The 21,092-nt window shown below is 46.4% G+C and overlaps 8 protein-coding genes across 8 annotated transcripts; 5 read left to right on the top strand and 3 right to left on the bottom strand.

The window, feature by feature from the left end:
- Positions 1-607: 607 nt before the first annotated feature.
- N7478_000066 (exosome non-catalytic core subunit RRP42) lies at positions 608-1,834 on the top strand (the record flags this gene model as incomplete). Its single annotated transcript, XM_056916282.1, has 2 exons — positions 608-1,162; positions 1,223-1,834. 2 exons carry the CDS (start codon positions 608-610, stop codon positions 1,832-1,834), a joined length of 1,167 nt encoding a protein of 388 aa, XP_056784162.1.
- A 347-nt stretch (positions 1,835-2,181) lies between these two features.
- On the bottom strand, positions 2,182-3,046 carry N7478_000067 (uncharacterized protein; the record flags this gene model as incomplete). Its single annotated transcript, XM_056916283.1, has 2 exons — positions 2,182-2,559; positions 2,672-3,046. 2 exons carry the CDS (start codon positions 3,044-3,046, stop codon positions 2,182-2,184), a joined length of 753 nt encoding a protein of 250 aa, XP_056784163.1.
- Positions 3,047-5,250: 2,204 nt separating this feature from the next.
- N7478_000068 (glycoside hydrolase family 28 protein) lies at positions 5,251-6,544 on the bottom strand (the record flags this gene model as incomplete). The annotated part of the gene is made up of 4 exons (XM_056916284.1): positions 5,251-5,579; positions 5,636-5,765; positions 5,823-6,245; positions 6,302-6,544. The coding sequence occupies 4 exons, from the start codon at positions 6,542-6,544 to the stop codon at positions 5,251-5,253; spliced, it is 1,125 nt and encodes a 374-aa protein (XP_056784164.1).
- A 2,720-nt stretch (positions 6,545-9,264) lies between these two features.
- N7478_000069 (c-type cytochrome) lies at positions 9,265-9,969 on the top strand (the record flags this gene model as incomplete). Its single annotated transcript, XM_056916285.1, has 3 exons — positions 9,265-9,693; positions 9,776-9,870; positions 9,945-9,969. The coding sequence occupies 3 exons, from the start codon at positions 9,265-9,267 to the stop codon at positions 9,967-9,969; spliced, it is 549 nt and encodes a 182-aa protein (XP_056784165.1).
- A 1,175-nt stretch (positions 9,970-11,144) lies between these two features.
- Positions 11,145-13,142, top strand: N7478_000070 (uncharacterized protein; the record flags this gene model as incomplete). The annotated part of the gene is made up of 2 exons (XM_056916286.1): positions 11,145-11,694; positions 11,770-13,142. 2 exons carry the CDS (start codon positions 11,145-11,147, stop codon positions 13,140-13,142), a joined length of 1,923 nt encoding a protein of 640 aa, XP_056784166.1.
- Positions 13,143-15,436: 2,294 nt separating this feature from the next.
- On the top strand, positions 15,437-16,115 carry N7478_000071 (uncharacterized protein; the record flags this gene model as incomplete). Its single annotated transcript, XM_056916287.1, has 2 exons — positions 15,437-15,509; positions 15,592-16,115. 2 exons carry the CDS (start codon positions 15,437-15,439, stop codon positions 16,113-16,115), a joined length of 597 nt encoding a protein of 198 aa, XP_056784167.1.
- Positions 16,116-16,681: 566 nt separating this feature from the next.
- N7478_000072 (class I SAM-dependent methyltransferase) lies at positions 16,682-18,232 on the bottom strand (the record flags this gene model as incomplete). The annotated part of the gene is made up of 9 exons (XM_056916288.1): positions 16,682-16,757; positions 16,827-17,255; positions 17,327-17,513; positions 17,566-17,591; positions 17,643-17,683; positions 17,739-17,814; positions 17,893-18,015; positions 18,075-18,131; positions 18,195-18,232. 9 exons carry the CDS (start codon positions 18,230-18,232, stop codon positions 16,682-16,684), a joined length of 1,053 nt encoding a protein of 350 aa, XP_056784168.1.
- A 959-nt stretch (positions 18,233-19,191) lies between these two features.
- On the top strand, positions 19,192-20,581 carry N7478_000073 (tyrosinase family protein; the record flags this gene model as incomplete). Its single annotated transcript, XM_056916289.1, has 3 exons — positions 19,192-19,635; positions 19,703-19,788; positions 19,852-20,581. 3 exons carry the CDS (start codon positions 19,192-19,194, stop codon positions 20,579-20,581), a joined length of 1,260 nt encoding a protein of 419 aa, XP_056784169.1.
- Positions 20,582-21,092: the final 511 nt, after the last annotated feature.

A 21,092-nucleotide genomic window follows, 5' to 3' on the forward strand; every position in this document is an offset into this window, starting at 1 on the left:
GTCTCCTATCCTATTGTAATATAGACTTTGCGGCTTACTGCCAATTACATACACTTGACATGCATAATACTCATTCTGTACTTGTTTTGATTCCTCCATTTGACAATGCGCATTACAAGCATCCCAAATAATTGAATTCGTATTTAAATAAAGCCCCAAGAGCTGAAGATCGTACTTGCTTTGAGTTGTACATACTGTACATAGATCGGCACACCATGTGCCATCGCAGAACCACCAACAACCCCCGGCCCGACAATGATCCGCCATCATAGAATTTCCCGATTAAGCAAGCTCTTTAACCTTTTTTAACCTCAAGCAATTGATATCCAAGCAACCTCCCAAGGTCTTGTGATCAGCATATTTACTTGTCTCAAGCCGCAGAAAACCAAGCGGTCAAGAAATATCCAAAAACACAACACCAAACAAACACCACCCAGGTGTCTGCTGCAAAACCTGTCTGTGAACGACCTCGCTCGCCTCGATCTGAATTCAACTCAACTCAGCTCAATCGCGCTCACCACGCACAACTCCAAAAAACGCAATCACACATACCAGTAAACACTTGAAGAAAAAAAATACCCTCGAAAAGTCAAACCAAAACACCAAAATGTCATCCCAACGCCAGGCTTCCTCAGCCGCTCAAATCCCCCACCTCTCCCCCGCCGAACTATCCTACCTTTACACCTCTCTCTCTCTCCCCAACTCTCCAATCCGACCAGACGGCCGCTCACCCACCCAATTCAGACCCTTAAGCGCCGAAACAAACATTCTCCCTGGTACAAATGGGAGCGCGCGCATCGGGTTCGCAGACGGTACGCAGGCGATCGTCGGCGTCAAGGCTGAAGTAGAGAAGACAGTTCTTGTATCTGATACACTTGACGTGCAACATGAGGGTCAGGCTGGAACTGGTAATGGTAACGGAGAAGGTAGTGAGGGATCCTCATCTGCTGTGACGGGTGGACATGGGTCATGGGTGCAGATGTCTATTGAGATTCCTGGATTTCGGGACGATGATGCTTTACCTGTATTTTTGGCTGAGATGATGAGAGAAAGTCTTGTTGGTTCCGTTGGTGTGAAGGACAATGGAGAAGATAACATGGCTGGTGGATTGAAGGGAAGATTGGTTATTAATAAACGGTGGCATTGGAGATTGTACATTGATGTGAGTTGCATGCATGAATTTCTTCTACACCTTCGATGTATGTGACTAACCATGATCTAGGTTCTCCTCCTCTCTCAACCCCTCTCATACCCACTCCCCCTCCTCTCTCTAACAACACACCTCGCGCTCCTATCCACCAAGCTACCCAAGCTCAAGTCAAAGGGTGAAGAAGACCCATTCTTCGACGACGACTGGGCCGTCGCAGAATACATCTACCCCCGCGTCTCAGGAGCATCCAACACATCCCAAGTTCGACCGCCCGTAACCCTCCTCGTGATCTCAGTAGGCGAAAATGTGATCTTCGATCCAACCCGTGAAGAAATCGCCGTTGCAGACGCTGTCCTCGCTATATCCGTCACGCGCGACAACGAAGCAAACAGCCTGCAACCACTGAAATTACTCTCTATCCGAACGATTGATCCCCCGTCCCGACTTACGCAGCCTGGAATTCCCAATTCGGAGAATGTGAATATGCTCGGTGCTCCGGCTCCGAACGAGAATATGGCTGTTCTCAATCCTGCGACGGGTGAGGAGGAAGTTCCTGGTGTTTGGAGGCCTAGACGTGGTGGTGTTAAGCGGAGCGTTATTGCGGGGATGGTGAAGACTGTGCTGAAGAAGGGTGGCGTTGGTGAGGATGTTCTTTCGGGATTGGAGGGTGTTGAGGTTTCATGATTATTGTAATACTTTACTTTCTCTTTTCTTTGTGACATATTAGAGGTCACGGTTTCAAGGGTTGCATTTATACCACTAAAATGATCTGAGGGGATTCATGAGTCATGATCTATCAAGTCCTACTTACATCCATCCATAATCCCGAGCTCTTCTACAACGCAATAGAAGAAACATAAACGCAAAACACTAGTATACATTGTGTACAAGTTCTATCAAACAATATGACTGTAGTAAACACAGTCTATTCATCCATCCATTCTTCCGAATGAAGTGTAGTATATAGTAACACAACCGAAGTACAATAGGTAGGTAGAGCCATAAGCAAAAAGTAACAGCAGTAGACAGCTCTACCAAATACCCAACCACTTCTTCACGGGCTTCCTATTCCCATCAAAATCCACATACTCATCACTCCCTTGCGCAGGAGCAATAGGACTCTGATCATCCACCGCCGCATTCTCCTTCTCCTTATCATTCGGCTCCTCCAACCCATGCGCAACACGGTACTGTCTCCGCTTCTCAGCATCCTCCACTCTACGATGTCTCTGCTCCCGTACACGCATCGACTCATGCTGAACATGCATACGATAAACCGACAAAGCCTGCGAAATAGTATCGAAAGGCGCAGTCAACAGTCCCGACCAGGAAGGAAGAAGATGAGCAAAAGGCGAAGTAGCCTTGAAGTTTGTAGTAAAGGTGAAAGTAGCGAGAGATGTAAGGATACTCTGTTAATTAATATTAGCAAGTTGTTTCTTTAAGCTGACAACATGTCATGCTACTTGCAAAAAGGCAAGTAGGCAAGTTGACAAGCATGTAGGTAGGTTGTAAAGTACGCACCATAGCAATCCAAATATGAATCCATCGACTAGTCAAAAACTTAAACATCACCGTCCCCTCTGGCGGAAACATATTAGGATACTGCTTCTTATTCTGTTCCTCGCGCTGAGCACTCGTCAATCGTGGCCCATAAGTAATCGGCTGGCCAGACGCCGTGCGAGTAGCCGGATTAACAGCGCGCTGCGGATGCGAAGGGGGCCGGAACTTGTCCGGTTTCTCAAGGATGCGGTTCTTGTTTGTTTCAGGCTTTCTGTTACTGCGTGCTGAGAGGGCGGAGGTGGTGCTTAAGGCGCGGTGATTTTGTTGGAGGGTGCGGAGGGTCCGGGCAGTTGGGAGGCCTCGTGGGAGGAGGAAGGGAGGAATTGGTGTTGGCATTTTGCCTAGGTGTATTTCACCTCTAGATAAGTGAGGTGAATGGGGGAGGTATAGATCAATTGAGTGATTGGAGATTGGGGTTCAGATGTTCGAGGGACAACAGAATTGATGTTTTTTGATTATCGGATTAACTGGAGCCGGGTAGGTTGGAAGCCAGCTGAAAACCAATCAGAGTGTTCGTTAGGTCCGCGGGACTTGTGGCTTGATACTTACTGCGCCACATATGTATTCCAGCCACGATGACTAAGTCTTGATCACGGGATAAGCATCATCTATCTTGTTTAGATCATAGATCAACGAGAGGCTTTTCTTCTCTTCATGCGAGGCCAGCTGGCCTAATGGTTAGGGCGCCTGTTTCCGGTTTATCGTTCGCAGGAGGCTGCAGGTAAATCCTGCGTTGGTCGTTTTTTGGTGATTTTGCGACTTCATATGCTGCCTGCATAACATTTAGATATCCTGAAATGCTTCCAACCTATCTGATAAATATGGCTGGCGACCCGCTGGCAAAATAAGTGTTTGTGGCTACATAAATGCTGCATGTATGTAAGCGGGCTCTCCATAACACGACTGACTTCCTCCGCATTGTCTCTCGCTTTATCTCGACAATTTCAAGTCCTGCTTCTACTTTTTCATCGCTATCGACCCTTAACAATGCCAGTCCATTTTCTGAAGGTCTTGGCCATACTGAATATGGCACTCGATGCCAATACTAACAACGGTCGAACTTGACAGAACTGCAAGCCCATAACATCCATATCCAAAATCTGTCACTCCATAGGTATTCAGCTGACAATCCCCGGTTCTTCGAGTTATACCTAAGCCCCCAGGTAGCGATGACCCTCCCCAAATGGTTGAAAGAAACGACACTTCTACGCAACTGCCTCTACCCGGACAACTTCAACCGGTTTTCATCATTATTGAAGTCTATACTATGATAGAATATTTCGTTACGGCGAAATAATAACCAAATTGGTTCTGATTCGACATAAAATGTTCATTCTTTACCAGAATCCTCTACTATTACATTTAAAGCAATGTGATATGGATCCCCAATGGGAAATGGTCATTTAATTGGCAATTTGCATTGCCAAGGTCTCTCAAATGGAGCAAACCGGGAGGATTAATTAATCACAGCCACTCAAATTCACGTGTGTTGCTAACCACAAATTGCGCATTAAAGGCAATCACAAAGACCAATGCTGAAGTAAATTATGGGATGTACTTTCGCACGGAGATCATGTCTGTTCTTTATCTGATCTATCAGATGCCCCAACGGCGATTGGCCAGCCCTATGACAATACCTGTACATATTCCCCGGTTCTGGACCCTCTGATACTGGTTAGGAGTTAACTAAGCTCTGAAGACCATGGCATAATTGCTTATTGCTGATCGTGCGCGCTTGATCGAAGCTTTTTGGGACGCTTAGCTCAATTTGCGGGCGATCAAGCTCTACACCTCCCCAAAAAATATTACTGTCGCCTTTAGGTCTTCGGAGAATGACACAATATTATTTCTATGGGCATTGCTACGTGGGACTAGATCTGGGACAGCTTTTGGAGGGAAGACAGGAAAGAAGATAAGAAGGCGAAGGGGACCAAGAAGATCTTGTGGATTATCATTGCTGCAAAGGAGGAAAACGCCGGAGGAGATGACGAGTGGGATTCGGGGTCAGAGACCTCAGAGAAGCAAGGCAAGCATTGATCTTAAAGCTAGGTAATATACCAAAGCTACTTAGTATTGAATATCACATTATATACTCAGCTTCAAACTGTTTCATTTACGAAAGACGCTTTACTATTCGACTTTTAACTTTATGGATATGCCGATAGAGTCAAAAATTTTCAATTGAATTTTCGCTCAGACCGCAAGCGTAAGGTCAGGGTGATTCTTGATCAAATTAGTTCAAGTGTCTCCCAGGATTGTTGTAGTAGCTTGCTATACTCAGTTGGTACTCGATAGATTAGAATATCATGGGAGGATTGGTCTTTTACGGCGTATGAAAAGCAGTAGTCCGAGGTTCGAATGAATGTTCGGCCAGTTTGAGAACTTGTATGATATAGTATTACATTGATCCCGAACTGGAAGATTTGTCTAAGCCTTGAGACACTCAAAGCAAATCCGGAAGAGTACTACACACATACAAGAACATAAGTATCTAGTCCCGGTATACGAAACCCATACACAGCAGCTTCAGCACGGGTCCCCTAACAGCTAGCTCCACTAGGAATGTTCTTGCACTTGCTGCTAGTCTTGCCACCTGAAACACTGACACCGCTCCAAGTCCAATCAGAACAAGCACCAGAAGCGCACAGAATATAGACATCGGTGGCGCTGCTATCAATAGTTCCCTTCACATTGCTCACTGTAAGACCAGTGATAGGGACACCACTAGTAGGAGTGCCAGTGGGGCTACCATTTTTGTAGTCCTGCTCAATCACAATACCGTAGTCCGAGATTCCAGAAAGAGTGATATCCTTATAGGTGACGTCTTTGACGGATCCAGTCGCATCGTAAACCGTCTTGACGCGAACGCCTGTAGAAAAATATTTTTAGTGTATGGTGCAGATCCTTATAATTTTGTTTACATACCATTCTGAGAATCCTTGATACTGCAGTTCTCAATAGTGACATTCTCAACAGTGTTATCCGATCTTCCACCCACAGAACCAATGGAGATTCCGTGTCCTCCGGTACAAGAAGCTCCAGTGAAAGAGATATCCTAAGAATGGTAGTGTTAATAAAGTCCATGTCTATCAGTCCTTAAAGTAGTACTTACCGAGCCAGAGTTGACAGCCAAACAATCATCCTGGTTGTGAACGGTAGGGTTGGTGATATAGACACCGGTACTCTCGCCGACGTCGAAAGCATCCGTGTTGTGGCCGCCGTTATCATCGCCATCGGCATTGTTAACAGTGATACCGCTTAGAGTGAGATCACTAGCTCCATTAACGCTGAAGACCTGAACAGGAGAGTTCTTGATATAGATATCCTCGATCTTAGAACTAATCATCTTGTGCGCATAAAAGAACTTGGGCTTTGTCTTGCCACCGTTAGTTCCCTTTCCATCCCACCAGCGAGATCCATCGCCGTTGAGGATAGCCCCGGAGGATCCCTTGACGGTAATATCTGTTCCAGAGACAGAGACTAAGGGACCAGACCACTCTTTGTATCCGAAAGTAGTCTCACCTTCAAAGATTACCTGTTCGCAATCAGCTACTGATTCAGATATTGGATCTACTGGCCCGGACTTCTTACAGTAGTTCCCTTGTTCAGACCAGTCAGATCAAGGGTAGTTCCCGCGGGGACGGCGACGGAGTCAAGGACGATGATCGAGCAAGACGTCTTAGACTTGATGGCCGATGCTGCACCTTTGGATCCAGAGAAAGTGCAAGTGGAAGAGCGCTGCTCAATTTCAGATGCACGGGTAGCAGCTGGAGCGGCGTGAACGGCGGTAGTACCGATCAGGCCGATCAAGCCGAGCTTAAGACCGAAAATCATGATTTAAGGAATGAAAATAACCAAATGGGAGGGAAAGTAAAAGAGAGAAAGTAATTTCAGAAGGAAAAGAAGGAAAAGAAAGGAAAAGAATGTAGTGGATGATCTTCTACAGAAAACATGACCAGGGCCCTTCTTATACTCCAGAACCCTGAAGGTCGTCAGATACCAACGAACGAGCCCAGGGACCAATTAATCTATACGGGAGATTGCAGAAACATGGTGGACATAGGCAGCCACCATTTGATCCAATCCTATCGTCGGCTTCGAGCGTAATATCGGGATTTATGGATTCTATTCCACTTTCGAACCCGATATTAAGTTTGTGGGGTACAATAAACATACAGGAAATTAAAGATAACGAGTGGTGGAAAAACTCTGAGGGAATATAAATTTTCTTAGCTACACGTTGGCTGATCAGGCTTGTTCTACTATTGGTTTAAAAAGATAGTCGTTTCGAAGAAAGACATCGAGGGCCCTAAGTGGGGACCATGCAGAAGGATGGATGAAGTGCCGACGGTACGGCCATGGTGATCATTGGGAACTTTTCAATGTACCTTGCAGTTTGTTGATTTTAGAAAAGAATCACTAGGAAAGAGCTCGATCATTGTTAACGAATATCGAAATCGCGAGCTGCATTTGAATGTAGGATAAAGTTGTTTTGGGAACCGACGAGTTTGTGTTTACTCGGCACCTCCAGTTAATACCGGCGACTAACCTGAGTTGGGCAATCTCCGATAGAACCCAAGCCGGTGAAATATCAGTTTATACTAAGCTATATTGGAATAGAAAGAGAACTTAACAAATCTAACAAATTTAACGAAGCACTAAAAACCAAATACCACGCACCGGGGCAATTTTATGCCGTAGCATGATCATTCCGCGGGGAGGAGCTGGTCATCAATCAAATTGCTAAGAGTGCGCAACCAAGTTTTATGATTGAATTTTGTATGAAAAGGGTGCAACTAGGTCATTATCTGTAGCTCATTGACATACTACCAAAGTTTGCAAAATTGTATGTTGCCATTGGAATGTGGATATCAGATGTTCCACGGCTCTTAAGGAGTATCACGACAACAAGATTGTAGGGTATATAGTCGATTGACTCGCTGACCTGGTGAGTATAGAAACAAACTCGAAAGAAGAAAGATAAAAAAACAGACTACTTCGTCACTAAAAGTGAAAAAGCAAAAAGACGACCAACGCAGGATTCGAACCTGCAACCTCCTGCGAACGATTTAACCGGAAACAGGTGCCCTAACCATTAGGCCAGCTGGCCTGTCATTAATGTTCATCACAGATTATGGTTACATAATCCCACACATAATTATCCATTTTGAAGTCGAGTCAGGTGATTCCTCGGATTCTGGAACAATTGCGCTACGACATGCACCAGTGAACTCGGCCCGGCGGACCTGCAGGTTCTGAGCTTCAATCACATTCTACCGAGTTTCCATAGAATTTCCCTGCCGATTTGACAAAAGGGTGGATGTCTTGCCTATGTCTCAGACTTGTCACTTCGGAATGAAAGAGGTTCCCACAACCAGACGATTCCCTATTAGACGGTTCCCTATTGTACGATGCTGTGTACCTACATAGCCGTTTATCCGCTCCACGATGAATTATCCTGTGTCGGCCGGACAACTCAAATTGACTAACGAGCACAAATCCACAATACCCACGTCAATTTTCTGCCTCAGGATCCACTTGGGGCTGGTTGAATCAGGTTTTATGGAGCCTCCACGAATGATAGCGGATGCATTTCGAAGCCCCAGTGGGCCGATACCCCCAGTTCCAGTTCTAAGGGGGAAGAAAGGAGTTCTTCGCAACGGAGTCAGGACTCGACGCAACAAATCAAATAAATAAATAAATCGAAGAACTCCGAGTCTACGGAACGTAGCATTGGAAGATGATATATCTTCAGATGAAGTTCAAAATAGAATGCTAGGAACCAAACGATTTGGGGGTAGATGATGGACAATGAGATCATAGGCGTTGAACAGGGTGGCGGCCAACAATATTAGCCACCGCTTAAGCCCTCTATCCGACATTACCAGTATGTAGAAACTCGATAAACAAGTAAGAAACGAATTGGACATGAGCATCAAGTCCATATTCCAACCATTGACCCCGGAATCCCAGGAGCATTGGGCGTTTGTCATAAGGGAACATTGAAGTGGTCTCACCGAGAAGTAAGAGACAATCCCGGTTGCGCCCGTCGCGCTGAATTAACCGCGTCCTGATTGGTGGATGGGCGGATCACGGGAGCCGACGGGCTCCAGGTACAAAAACGCGGGAAAATCTTGCTTTTGGTCTTTTTTTTCTCTGAAAGATTCGAATCTTCTTCTATACAGCTACACATCTTCCACTTTCCCTTCTAAATCCTCTTTAACTCACATTCACAATGGGCAAGGACGCTTCATTCGCTCCCGGTAAGCTTAACCCTCTTCCTCGCCTCCCTACCAGCGCTGGTATTCGTGTCGCGGAAAGAGCAAAAGAAAATGTTGGCATGCGCGACAGAGCCTCAAGGAGACATGGACAATGAGTTTTGAATGAGATACATCAATGGGAAGCTGGTTATGAACATTGTCTACTGGCATGCGATCTGGAGCTTGCTGTTCTTGAATGAGCCACCGGTTCTCGGCTTGTTTATTGCGAGAGACAAGGCCCCCCCCCCTGCTCAGCTCAGTTCGGCTCCCAATCAAACCATGACTCGTTTCGCCATGTCGCCTCTTCTTCACACCCGGCTGTCTTTACTACAATCTCTCCAATCGCAATTGCATCGCATCCAGCTGCTCTCAGCCACGATTCGATTCCAGTCGCCGCGGGTTCCTACATCTCACCATGCCGGCCGACGGTGTGCTCTGCGCATCAATCGGTCTCAGCATGCGCGAAACGAGGACTTAACACAAACCAACGAACTCGAACTCGAAGCCGAAGCTAATACGATATCTGCTCCAGGTGACTCCGCCAAGGGTGCCAAGCTTTTCCAGACTCGCTGCGCTCAATGCCACACCGTCGAGGCGGCCGGTGGCAACAAGGTCGGCCCCAAGCTGCACGGTCTTTTCGGCCGTAAGACCGGTGCCGTTGACGGTTACGCCTACACCGACGCCAACAAGCAGGCTGAGGTTACCTGGACCGAGGACACTCTCGTAAGTTACCATTATTCTGACATTGGTCAATCCCGACCTGTTACAGTGACAGTGACAGTGACTAACCTGCATTGCGCTACAGTTCAAGTACCTCGAGAACCCCAAGAAGTTCATCCCCGGTACCAAGATGGCCTTCGGTGGTCTCAAGAAGGGCAAGGAGCGCAACGACCTCATCACGTATGTTTCCAATCCAATCCTGCAATTCTATGCACAATCTACTCTGAGCAACAGACTAACAAATTATGATACAGCTACCTCAAGGAGTCCACCGCATAAATGACGTGACGCATGATTAATTTTTTCTACCACGGCTTTTTCGTTTTCGTTCTCACAACCCTATCTCTTGGAGTTCATAGACGTCTGGGATTGGTTTATTGGCGCCGTGGGCTGATTTCCGGGCATCTGAGGGACTGGGCATGTAATATTATCTCAAATTATCATGGTTGACCCGCAATAGAATCTCTTTTAACTCTCTTCTCAATGTTGAATCTCTAAAATTTTCCACAAAAATATCACTTTCGTTTTTGATCTTTTTTGATTTTGCGCACATTTTCATATGTAGTTCCGACTGGCTGCAGGTACGAACGATTTTCACAGTGCAGATCTGGTCTGGGTAGAACCCCGGGATGGGGAAGGGGGTGGCTAAGAGAGAAAGAATGGAAGTGACCTCGAATGTGATGCATATCATTTAGCCTTGGACACGTACATCGGACATGTACATTCATGACGATGGCTTGTATCTTGGAATTGTACGATTGTATTGGTGGAGTGTTTCAGAATGTCTGGACGAGAATCGATTGGGCGGCAATGGGCGGTCAGGCACAACTCTAAGTACCGTGGAAGTTGCTTTGACTTGCATCCACATACAACTCTCCACCAACTCTCCACCAATGGTTACTTCCACTGTACTTACCACGAAGACATCCTCGATACCATGATCGACCGGGTGTTCAGTTCATGAATGGGATTGGCCCAGCCTCCTCTACCCCCCCCCCTCCTGCAAAGAGGAGTTCACTTCTCTTTCCCACATTACTGCTCGAGGCGTACTGATTTCCTGAAATTCCCAGAACAATCAAAGACTTTTATTCTATGCTACTTGTCCATGCGAGATCTTCAAATCCTGTTTCTATTTCATACCTACTATTTCGCGCAACAATACAAAAATCCAGTGCCCAAATCTTTCCATCGCATCGCAACCTGTCGCATCGCATTCGCTTGCCGCGCGCGGGGTCGATTGTCTCTCCTCTTCCAACTTGATCGTACTCTATTCTACTCTCTACTTGCATCCACTCTGTATCAGCGCATGCGATTCACATCCATCGCTTCGCTTCTACTAACCGCTCCATTTCAGCAAAACCTAGTAAACAACATATTGCAGGACGTCGCTATACGCTGCGTCCTTGCGACAACTTCCCGACTTGCAGTGCCGATCCGAGCAAACGCCGTCCGCCATGTTGGACGAGCTAGACAACGTCTTTGACGACCACCCGTCGCTAGATGCGTCGCTCGAAGACTTTGAAAATAACAGCAATGCGCACCGCTCCCCACTGTTCGGCATGCCATCGCAGCACTCAGGGTTCCGTTCCGAAGAATCCGATGGTGAGATCGATGAACCAGGTCCCCACGAGCGCTGGTCACCTCCAGGCTTGCGACAACATGATTATGTCCAAGGGAGCGGCTGGTATCGTCATCAGCCCTATCGGCGCAAAGGCAATTTCAATCAGCGCCCAGAGCTCCGACCTACCATAGGTCTAAGCATGTCGCCGTCGCTATCGCGCGAGCCAAGTCCACAGTATGAAGATGCGCTCGAGGATACAAGTAAAGTGAAGACAAATGATGATTTCGACCCGGCCGATATCACAGCCGCAGCCAATGTGCCCTTACCGATGGGCGCAGGAACCCCGCAAACAGGACGATCACCTAGTCCCTGTCCGCCGCCGAATACGACGGCGCAAACCGGCGCAGAGGATGATAGAACAGGATTTGGAACAGAGAACTTGAGTAATTGTAGGCACTGCCTGAGTCTCGGTGTTCAATGAATTTTTATGCCCTGTTTTTGTTTGTTTATATCTACAGACATGGAAACACTAACTTGTTCTTGCGCATGGCCTGAAGATATCCGTTTTGCAGTGCGCGCAGAAGTCCAACATCGTGAACCCATCGCAGCGATATACGGATACCTGCGCAATAGTTTTGATCGCCTCACAAGCTCCAAATCCAATACCACGCTGTCAATTCTCACATTCTTCCTCTCGATTGTGCTCATGCGCGCCTTGTTCCTACCTGGCCTACCACAAGCAATTCCCGACCTCGTGAAGCTTTCTGGATTTGCACGCTCCTTCGAGCCATTGATCTACTACTCTGAAAATGGCGTTCAACAAATCGGCACCCTCCAAGAGACAGGAGTAGCAGTTTGGGACTTGAGCGAGTCAGTGCGTGGCACAAACATGACCAGCGCGCCAATAATCGTGCGCCAGCTCGATGAACTATCAGACTCATTAAAGTCTCTCTCCTTAGAGCTGACTCGGTTCTTCGCCAACGTCGACTCAGATATCGATTCAATCCTCATAGTTATGGACTGGGCCAAACGCGAACTAGAACTCCTATCAGCACAACCACCGAGTACCCTACCAACAATCGTGTTCGATAATGTGCATACCATGCTCTCACGACTCGGCGCCCTAGAACGAACCGGTGAAGTATCAGACGGCAGTGTCTCCGCCACAGCCACGACAACCACAGCACTTGGGCATCTCGTCCTAGCCGTCCTAGGCCCAACATCTGCTCAACGCACCCGTTCAACCATAACCCGAACATTCACCGAGTTCCTCTCCGTACTCGAAGAGTCCATTAACAGCGAATTAACGCACTCAACCGCCCTCTTCGCCCTATTCGAATCAATCGATCGCCAATTCCTCAACCTTCAACGAACCGTCGTCCGAGAATCTGATGCCCAAGAGCGAGCAGAAGGCGAAATGCTCAGTTCACTCTGGACCCGCGTCCTTGGACCCGACGCAGCCGCCGTCCGCAAATACGAAAAGAACAAGCGTCTCCTCGCCAATGTTCGAAGTCGCACGGTCGCGAACAAGCATCTCCTCGTCGACCACCGCGGCCGCCTCTTAACATTAAAGGTGAATCTAGAAACCCTACGCCGAAGACTCGTTAGCCCGCTCGTTCGTCGAAATGACTCCGTCAGCTTCATGGGTGTAGATGGAAGTTCGAGTTCACCTCACAGCTCTGGCGCTGCGGGTCGGATGCTTGGACCCGTCGAGTCTGTAATTGATGGGCAGATTCGTGGATTGGAGGGTACATACGATTATCTACGATCTGTTCGTGAACGACAGAAAGCCAAACTTATGGAGATGGTGTATGGGTCTGGTCGAAAACAGCCACAATCTATGTTTGGCGGACTAGATGGACAAGATGACATTGGTATTGAGGGCGCATAATCAGCCACTTACCTACGTACCTACCTACCTGCCTCTCTCCTTACCTACCAGCCATAATGCGAATACGTTCCTCTACTATGAACGGCGGTCAAGGATTCTCATCTCCGCACATCAACAAACATCAATAACACCGTACCATCATTCCCCTATTTCAGGGCCCGCAGTTCTAGCATGGGATTCGGTGTCATTTCTTATTCATCACATGTACCTGGCGTTTGGCTGGCTCACAGGCTCTTATGGTTCGAAGTCATCTAATGAACACAACTATAATCATTACTTATTATGGTCTTTCGATGACTACAGCTGACTACGGCGTTTCCCGGTCTTGGCCTTGCTGATCTGTCTCTTTCGGTGCAATACAATACAACTCAATATCTAGGCGAATCGGGGGACGGAAGGCTCTGGCGCATGCAAGACAAAAGGGATAGATATATGGATGGTGGCACATATGGACAATTTTGCTTATTTCTTTAACATTTGTTTCATCGTTCATCTTTTTTCTCTTTCTTTGGATTATTGTTTGTCTTTTGATAGGACGCGTTAGCATCAGGAATGCATTGAGACATTTTCAATATATCCGATCAGCTCAGATTCATAAGCCTAACTACCTAACGGCTTGAGATGATAGCAATGGTTCGACACATTCTACGACTTGAATGCCCAATGTAGTTTATTCCTGCACGAGCCAAGGTCCTTGCTTCAATGAACTTGAGCTAGGAGCATCCATCTACGTTGACTCACTCCCTTTGGCTGTCATGCCTCTAGAACTCTCTCCTTCGCATATGTACTAGTAAGCAATTGAGACTACACCCAGCCAGGCAAAATGCGAACAAGATCGCCTCGCAATGACAATCCAGCCAACGGCTAAACCTTCGAGTCATTTCATATTCGTGCACGGAGCATTCCATTCCATCCCATTCCATGGATAAATCGGCAGAGGCAAACTTGAAGTAGAACTTGAGATTCCAGACACAACTGACGAGCCTGTCAAACCGTGACACCAAATGTACTGTATAGATTTTAACTTTGTCACCAGTGGCTAAGACCAATCAATAAAAACATTCCATAACCTAAAAGACACTTGAACCTTGTACCTGATCGCCAGGATTGCAGCTAGTGGCTAAGACTGGCCTATTGATTCAAGTTCTCGGACTTTTATAACTCGGTGTTATTTTCTCTTTTGGTCTTAGACATCAAAGGAGATCACAATGCAATGCAGGATAAGCTTCTTCTAGCGGAAATGGTTAGTCTTTCTGCAGGTGATCTTACGTGGCTCGAGCTAAGGACTGGTTGTTATTCCAATACTGATCTCTTACAGGGGGTTTTTTATGCTGGGGATCCCGCTGGGGATAAGGCCATAACGCGGCGGAACCGATTCTTGTACTAGTGGAATATACGAGGAATACGAGGAATACGAGCAACTGAACCTTTGAATTAACATTGATAGAGTATCATGATCTATCTAAAATAAATCAATTTTATCGTTTCCGGATAGTAATGGCTGTTTTTAAAGTCCTTTCGTCTATATTTTCGTGGCCATTCAAGCTACAACAACCACGGTCTCCACAATGAAGCATCAGAAAACAAATAGATAGATCCGCCCGCCCGCTGCACCTACGCGTTGCTTAGCAGTCTGAACCAACTACCGATTCGATAACAATGCATCAAACCGGCTGTCAGATACATACATGTTATAAACCGAGCTAATGCTCAATGCACGCCATTGACTGCAGCTACCCCTTGCATCCCTGATCTCGGATCTCCCTCACCATCAATCCCAGCCAGAGCACGCGTGGCCACATGCACTGCATTCCTAGAATGAAGTCACGCTTTCTTTGAAGGAAGAATTTACTAAATCTGTCCGAGGAGCGAAGATCATCGGCATAGATTTCCAGTAAGATCGACATCTCACATTTTCCAATCTTACATCTCTTTCATCTACTACCAGGTCACATATGCAATTGCTCCGGAGTACAGTTACAATATGACTACATCTGAGCTGCAGGCGTTCGTAAGCCATTGCATCGTGGCTTTGTAGCTTGCAGAATTGGAGCGAAGCTTTGAAGCTGACGACGACTTCGGGTGAGACATGGATATTTCATGGTATCAGACATTGAGCTTGAGCTCGAGCTCAGGCTGTAGAGCTCGGGAGAAAATATATAAAAGGAGCATTGGAACCAGGAATCTTCAAGGTCTTCATCTTCATCTACATTGAGATTGAACTTCAAGCTCTTCAGACTATCACTCTTATATTCATCTATTCAGTCAACTTCAACTTCAACTTCAACTTCACCATGAAGCTCTCCGTCATTCTCTCCACTTTGATGGTCGCCGGCCTTGTCGGTGCAGCTCCTATTGCTGAACCAGGTATGTCAGCACCAATATCATGATCCGTGTCTATATTTCTAGATATTCCAAAGACGAAATAAAATGCTAATGTACACTACAGCATCAAACGCCATTGAGAAGCCCGGTCCTCCTCCCCAGCATCCCAATGGTAGTCCCCATGGTGACGGCCACCCAAAGCGTGAAGTCTCGCACCCACCTGCCAACAACGGTCACCCCGGACCAAAGGATCATCCCAAGCGTGAGGTAGCTTCTACAGATGATTCGGAGCACGGACACCCGCCTCCTCCGCCTCACCACGGTGGCCACGGACACAAGCGTGAAGAGTCTACCGAGACTGAGACTGAACATGGACACCCGCCTCCTCCACCTCACCACGGTGGCCATGGACATAAGCGCGAGGAAGATACCTCGGATGAATCTGACCACCGACACCCACCTCCTCCACCTCACCATGGTGGCCATGGACACAAGCGTGAAGAATCTACTGAAGCTGAGACCGAGCATGGACACCCTCCTCCACCACACGGTGGCCACGGACACAAGCGCGAGGAAGATACCTCGGATGAATCTGACCACCGACACCCACCTCCTCCCCCTCCCCACCACGGTGGTCACGGACACTAAATGTGAAGAGTCCGCCAAACCTGAGTTGAAATCTACTTTATGGCGGAAAGACTAAGAAGTAGTCAAGGGAGCTGGTCACCCCATTTGAGGTGTTGAGGAAGATGTCCGTCTTGAAGCTTGATCCAAAACCTATTGGAATTTGATATTGAGACTGCGAATTCATTTATTGGAAGGTGACAGGGAACAAGAAGAGATATTGTTTTCGGTGGATGATAATTATGTTATGTCACGTTGAGGAAAGGTGATTTTCACCGGTAAACGCTCCTTTATGATGATTTATAGTACTTTGAATTACGAGCTTAAATAAGAATAAATAAAATAAATATTGCTTTTCAGATTATTATTCAGATCACTAGTCACCAACTCTCTACCAAGAACTAATTGAACTTATTATTTTGAATATTTTGAGATATCAAAGTCACAAAAACAAAATATACCGCCAATGTGTTATTACTTGAGAGCATCCCAACACAGAACTTAAAGCAATGCGCCAAATTTCACGACAATAATCCAACATGGAAAGCCTGATCCAATCTGATCCGCTATTATTGAGGTTCCAATGAAGATTAAGGCAAAAACCCAGGCTCTATACGTTCATCATAAGTTTCATCCTCCGAAGGCTTCCTAGCCCATACTCGTCGTCTGCGAAAATATCAGCGTCTCCAATCCTCAAAACAAGAAAACAAGATACCCCAAGACAAGTCAACTTACGCATATTCCCACCCATGAATCGTAGGATTCTTCAGATCCCCCCTAACTTTAGCAAGATAAACCTGTACCTCATCCGGAGTCCAAGGCGTCGGGGCCCCAAACTTGGTAAGCAACCACATCGCATACCCCTCCATACCCGCCGACCAATGTTCATGATGAAGTCTCCCAAGTTCCTTAAGGACTTTATCTCTCGGCCAAGGACCAAGAGGAACTTTGTATACTTTCTCTTGAATATCGGTGAATCCAGCCTTCTCAATAGATTTTCGCATAGTTTCCTGAATTGTTAGAGATCGATTTGCTCGATTAGAGCAACCAATAAAGTTTTCGGCCCATCCAGCAAGTGAACAGTCTTCTGGTAATGAGTTATCGTCTGTGTGTATTCGGACATCAAATTCGAGTTGTTCTATCCAGCCGCCTGGCTCGAGGTTTCTAAAGTTTTCCAAGTATTAGGTTATGATCGTTGAGGTGGATTTTTTACAACCTGGAAGATGGGAACTGACTCGTAACATCGGTCGTATAATGTAGCCCATCCTTCTTCGTTGAAGGATCCTAATAGGTGGCGTATGTAAATGAAGTCAAATGGTTCTTTCCATGTCCATTCTTCGAGAAGGTCGTCTACCTCAATTTTGCAGTTTGGGGGCATCCAACTGATCGGAGGTGGGAATAGATCCACGCCACGAACCATTGCTAATCATAGTTTAGTAAATTGAGGGTAGAATTCATAAAGAAGGGTATTCACCACTTGGATACTTGTCTGCAACGTCCCTGGGTGGATGTTAGAGAAGTTCTCGAGTTTCAAGATCGACTTGAACTTACATTGCCCAATTGCCTTTGCCTGTTCCAACGTCTAAAATATGCTATCATAATATTAGTATAATTGGGAAAACATGATCCAAAAAAAAACGAGCATACTCTTGGGTTTTCACCAATCGGTGCTAGATGTAACATGTTTTCGCCATGATATTCCAGCAGAAGTGATACTATATGTCTGTAGTAGATATTAGTATATTTAATTCACCATGATATCATTCTTGTGCCACCGGCTACAGCACGAATTCGAATTTACCCAGTCTCATATGCCTCAAGCTGACGATCATCAGACGGAGCCCTATTTACAATAAGTCTCATATCAAGATACACAAAGCAAAGGGGAACTAACCAATACTCTTCATCTCTCAGCGCTTGATATCTAAATAGTAACAGTCAATAATCCATCTAGAAACCCAATAAAATCAAAAGAATACTTACCGACGACCATTCGCTATTCTCCCCTTAGCAATAGCCGAAGCAATGGACTCCGTATCTCTATTAGCAGAAATGGTAAGCATTGACGAATTCAATTCTCGAATAACCTTGGTCCCCACTCACGACTGCCAATCATCATCGTCCCCTCCCAACTTCTCCATGCTATAAAAAGTGGGATCCTGCCCGATCGATACCGTAAGCCGAATCCGTCCCCATGACGCCAAGAGTATCTTACGACGGAGATGCTTTCTTCTTCCATGATTACGGCGATCTGACTGCCCGTGGTTGTGTGTGGATGAATATGTTCAAGGGGAAGAGACGAGGGGCGACAGGGGGCCGACACGAGTACGGCCCTACCATTCTGACGGATCCCGAGCCCTAGGTCGTTCGGTGCAGAAGTGGGGACAGGGTTAGCAGCGGGTAGATCTCATTTCCGCGTTGTTTGTACTGAATGTTTGATTTGTGGTGGCAGGTTCTGATGAGCTAGGGAAAATATTAAGATATGGGAGATCTACATATTCAGCTCTTTGTTGTTTTTCATGTCTTTTTTCCTTATCTTCTACAGCCTCGAGGTGGAAAAAGCGGGGGCCACGACAAAAGTACTAAAGAGGGGGCGGTAGCTTGGAGAAGCTAGAAAATAGGATAGAAGTTATGTTGAGCCACGAATAAATGGAAAAATTTAGGAGAAATAGTTTAAATGTAAACATCTACCGTCCACCATAACCTTCTCAGGCTGGTACCCGAGAGCCCCCAACCTTAAAACTACAAGCTTAGGCCAAGAGGTCTAGAACTCACGATGCATGCGGCTTCCACGAGGGGGAAAGACCATGCATTGCTGACCAGGTTGTATGCCAATAGCGAGGTCTTTTGCTGCATCAATCGCCCTATTTTAGTCAAACGTGCATAAAGATAACCCCTCAAAGTGCCCTCTTAATATCGGTGAACAGCATCGTGGATCTCATTGGCTCTAGCAGATCGGTAAACCTGACCGTGTTTATCTCTTAGATTTAAAGCTTTAAGTGCAGCTTTAATTCCAGTGTTTTGGACTTTTCATGTAATTTCTTCTTCTTCTCTTTCAATCTAAAACTACATCGTCCACCCAGGCAGTTACAGGGTTCCAATGTACAAATTTATCCTCCATCTTCTTACAGTCGGACTACTGGCCTTACAAATCTCAGCAATCCCAACAAACCCACAAAACAACATATTCACTCACCAAAAAGCACCATCTACCTTATCGGCGCCATCTTCTTCAATAGCAATAGCAGCGATTCAGCTTGAAAAGCTAGCTAAAATCGCCCTCGAGGTCACAAGTGAAAACATAGCAAACCCCATTCACAAAAGCGCATTGAACAAAGATCAAGAATGTACAAAGAACAACCTACACGTTCGTCGTAACTGGAGATCATTCTCCTCAGTACAAAAGAAGAAGTATATCAATTCTGTTCTTTGTCTGCAAAGCAAACCGGCGCGGACACCATCCCATTTAGCCCCGGGGGCTAAGACACGATATGATGATTTTGTGGCTACTCATATCAATCAAACATTAGGGATCCATTTCACGGTACGGATTTAGATCGTCTTCAAGTGAAAATAAAAGCTACAAGATTTAACAAGATATCTGGATCAAGGGTACATTCCTAGCCTGGCATCGATATTTCATTTACGAGTTCGAGCAAGCTCTTCGTAATGAATGCGGCTATGTCGGCGACTATCCGTGAGTGTCAATCGTCTTCAATTGATACGGATCTATTAATTTACCGATTTACTAAATAATCAGATACTGGGACTGGGGAGCCGACACCTCCGCAATGGAAAAGTCCCCCGTTTTCGACGGCTCCTCAACATCACTATCAGGAAATGGCGCCTACATCCCTAACGAAGGCAACATAATCCTCTCACTAGGCTCCTACGCCCCAGTCATTCTCCCCCGAGGAACCGGCGGAGGCTGCATAACAAGCGGCCCCTTCAAAAACTACAAACTCCATCTCGGCCCCGCAGCTCTATCCCTACCAGGCGGAAACATGAGCATCGCAAGCAACCCCCTAAACTACAATCCTCGATGTCTAAAACGAGATCTCACATCTGCACTACTCCAATCATACGCAAACTACACCTCAATTGTATCGCTTATCCTGGAGAACAATGATATCTGGGACTTCGAGATGGTTATGCAAGGTGTACCGGGTAGTGGTGCAATCGGTGTTCATGGTGGAGGACACTATTCCATGGGCGGAGATCCAGGTCGCGATGTATATGTTAGTCCTGGGGATCCTGCATTCTGGCTCCATCATGGTATGATTGATCGTGTTTGGTGGATATGGCAGAATCTTGATTTGGAAAGGAGACAGAATGCTATTTCGGGCACGGGGACGTTTTTGAATGAGCCGCCTTCTGGGAATACTACGCTTGACACGATAGTTGATGTTGGATATGCGAATGGGAGACCTATTGCGATGAAGGAGCTTATGAGCACTACTGCTGGACCATTTTGTTATGTATATGTGTGATGTGATTGGGCTGTCCATGTTAAAGAAAAAGCAGTTCAAGTTATTGAACTTGAATTGACAGACCATTCTGTAACTGATCGCCAAGCGCCCTATGACGCCTAGGTGCTCGGACTCCAGACATACTAGTAGCTAAAGCCGCTGCACTATGACATGCCTACAATGACGTGTCTAATAACGCCCCAAGGGGACCGCAAATCAGAAACTCAAAATAAACAATGACATCTAGGACCTCGGGCATCTCTCACATCTCAGTCAATTAATTAATTTACAGTTCACGCACGAGCTTCGGTAACATGCTCTGAAGACTATCGTTTAGTATTGATTTGACGTGGTCGTGAGGAGATCTCGACTCGGATCGAGGTGTGATTGACATAACCCCCACTAAGTTGCCCACTCACGGCGCGCATGAGGGCCAGTGGGAGCGCCACGGGGCAGCAGATCTCTACCTTAGTGGCTCGCTACAGGGCAAAGTGGGACGTACCTAGTGGTCGAACGAGCGACAGCTGTCGCG

This window comes from Penicillium angulare, assembly GCF_028827245.1.
Source record: "Penicillium angulare strain IBT 27051 chromosome Unknown utg000001l_segment0_segment0, whole genome shotgun sequence".
In the NCBI taxonomy this organism is placed as follows: Eukaryota; Fungi; Ascomycota; class Eurotiomycetes; order Eurotiales; family Aspergillaceae; genus Penicillium; species Penicillium angulare.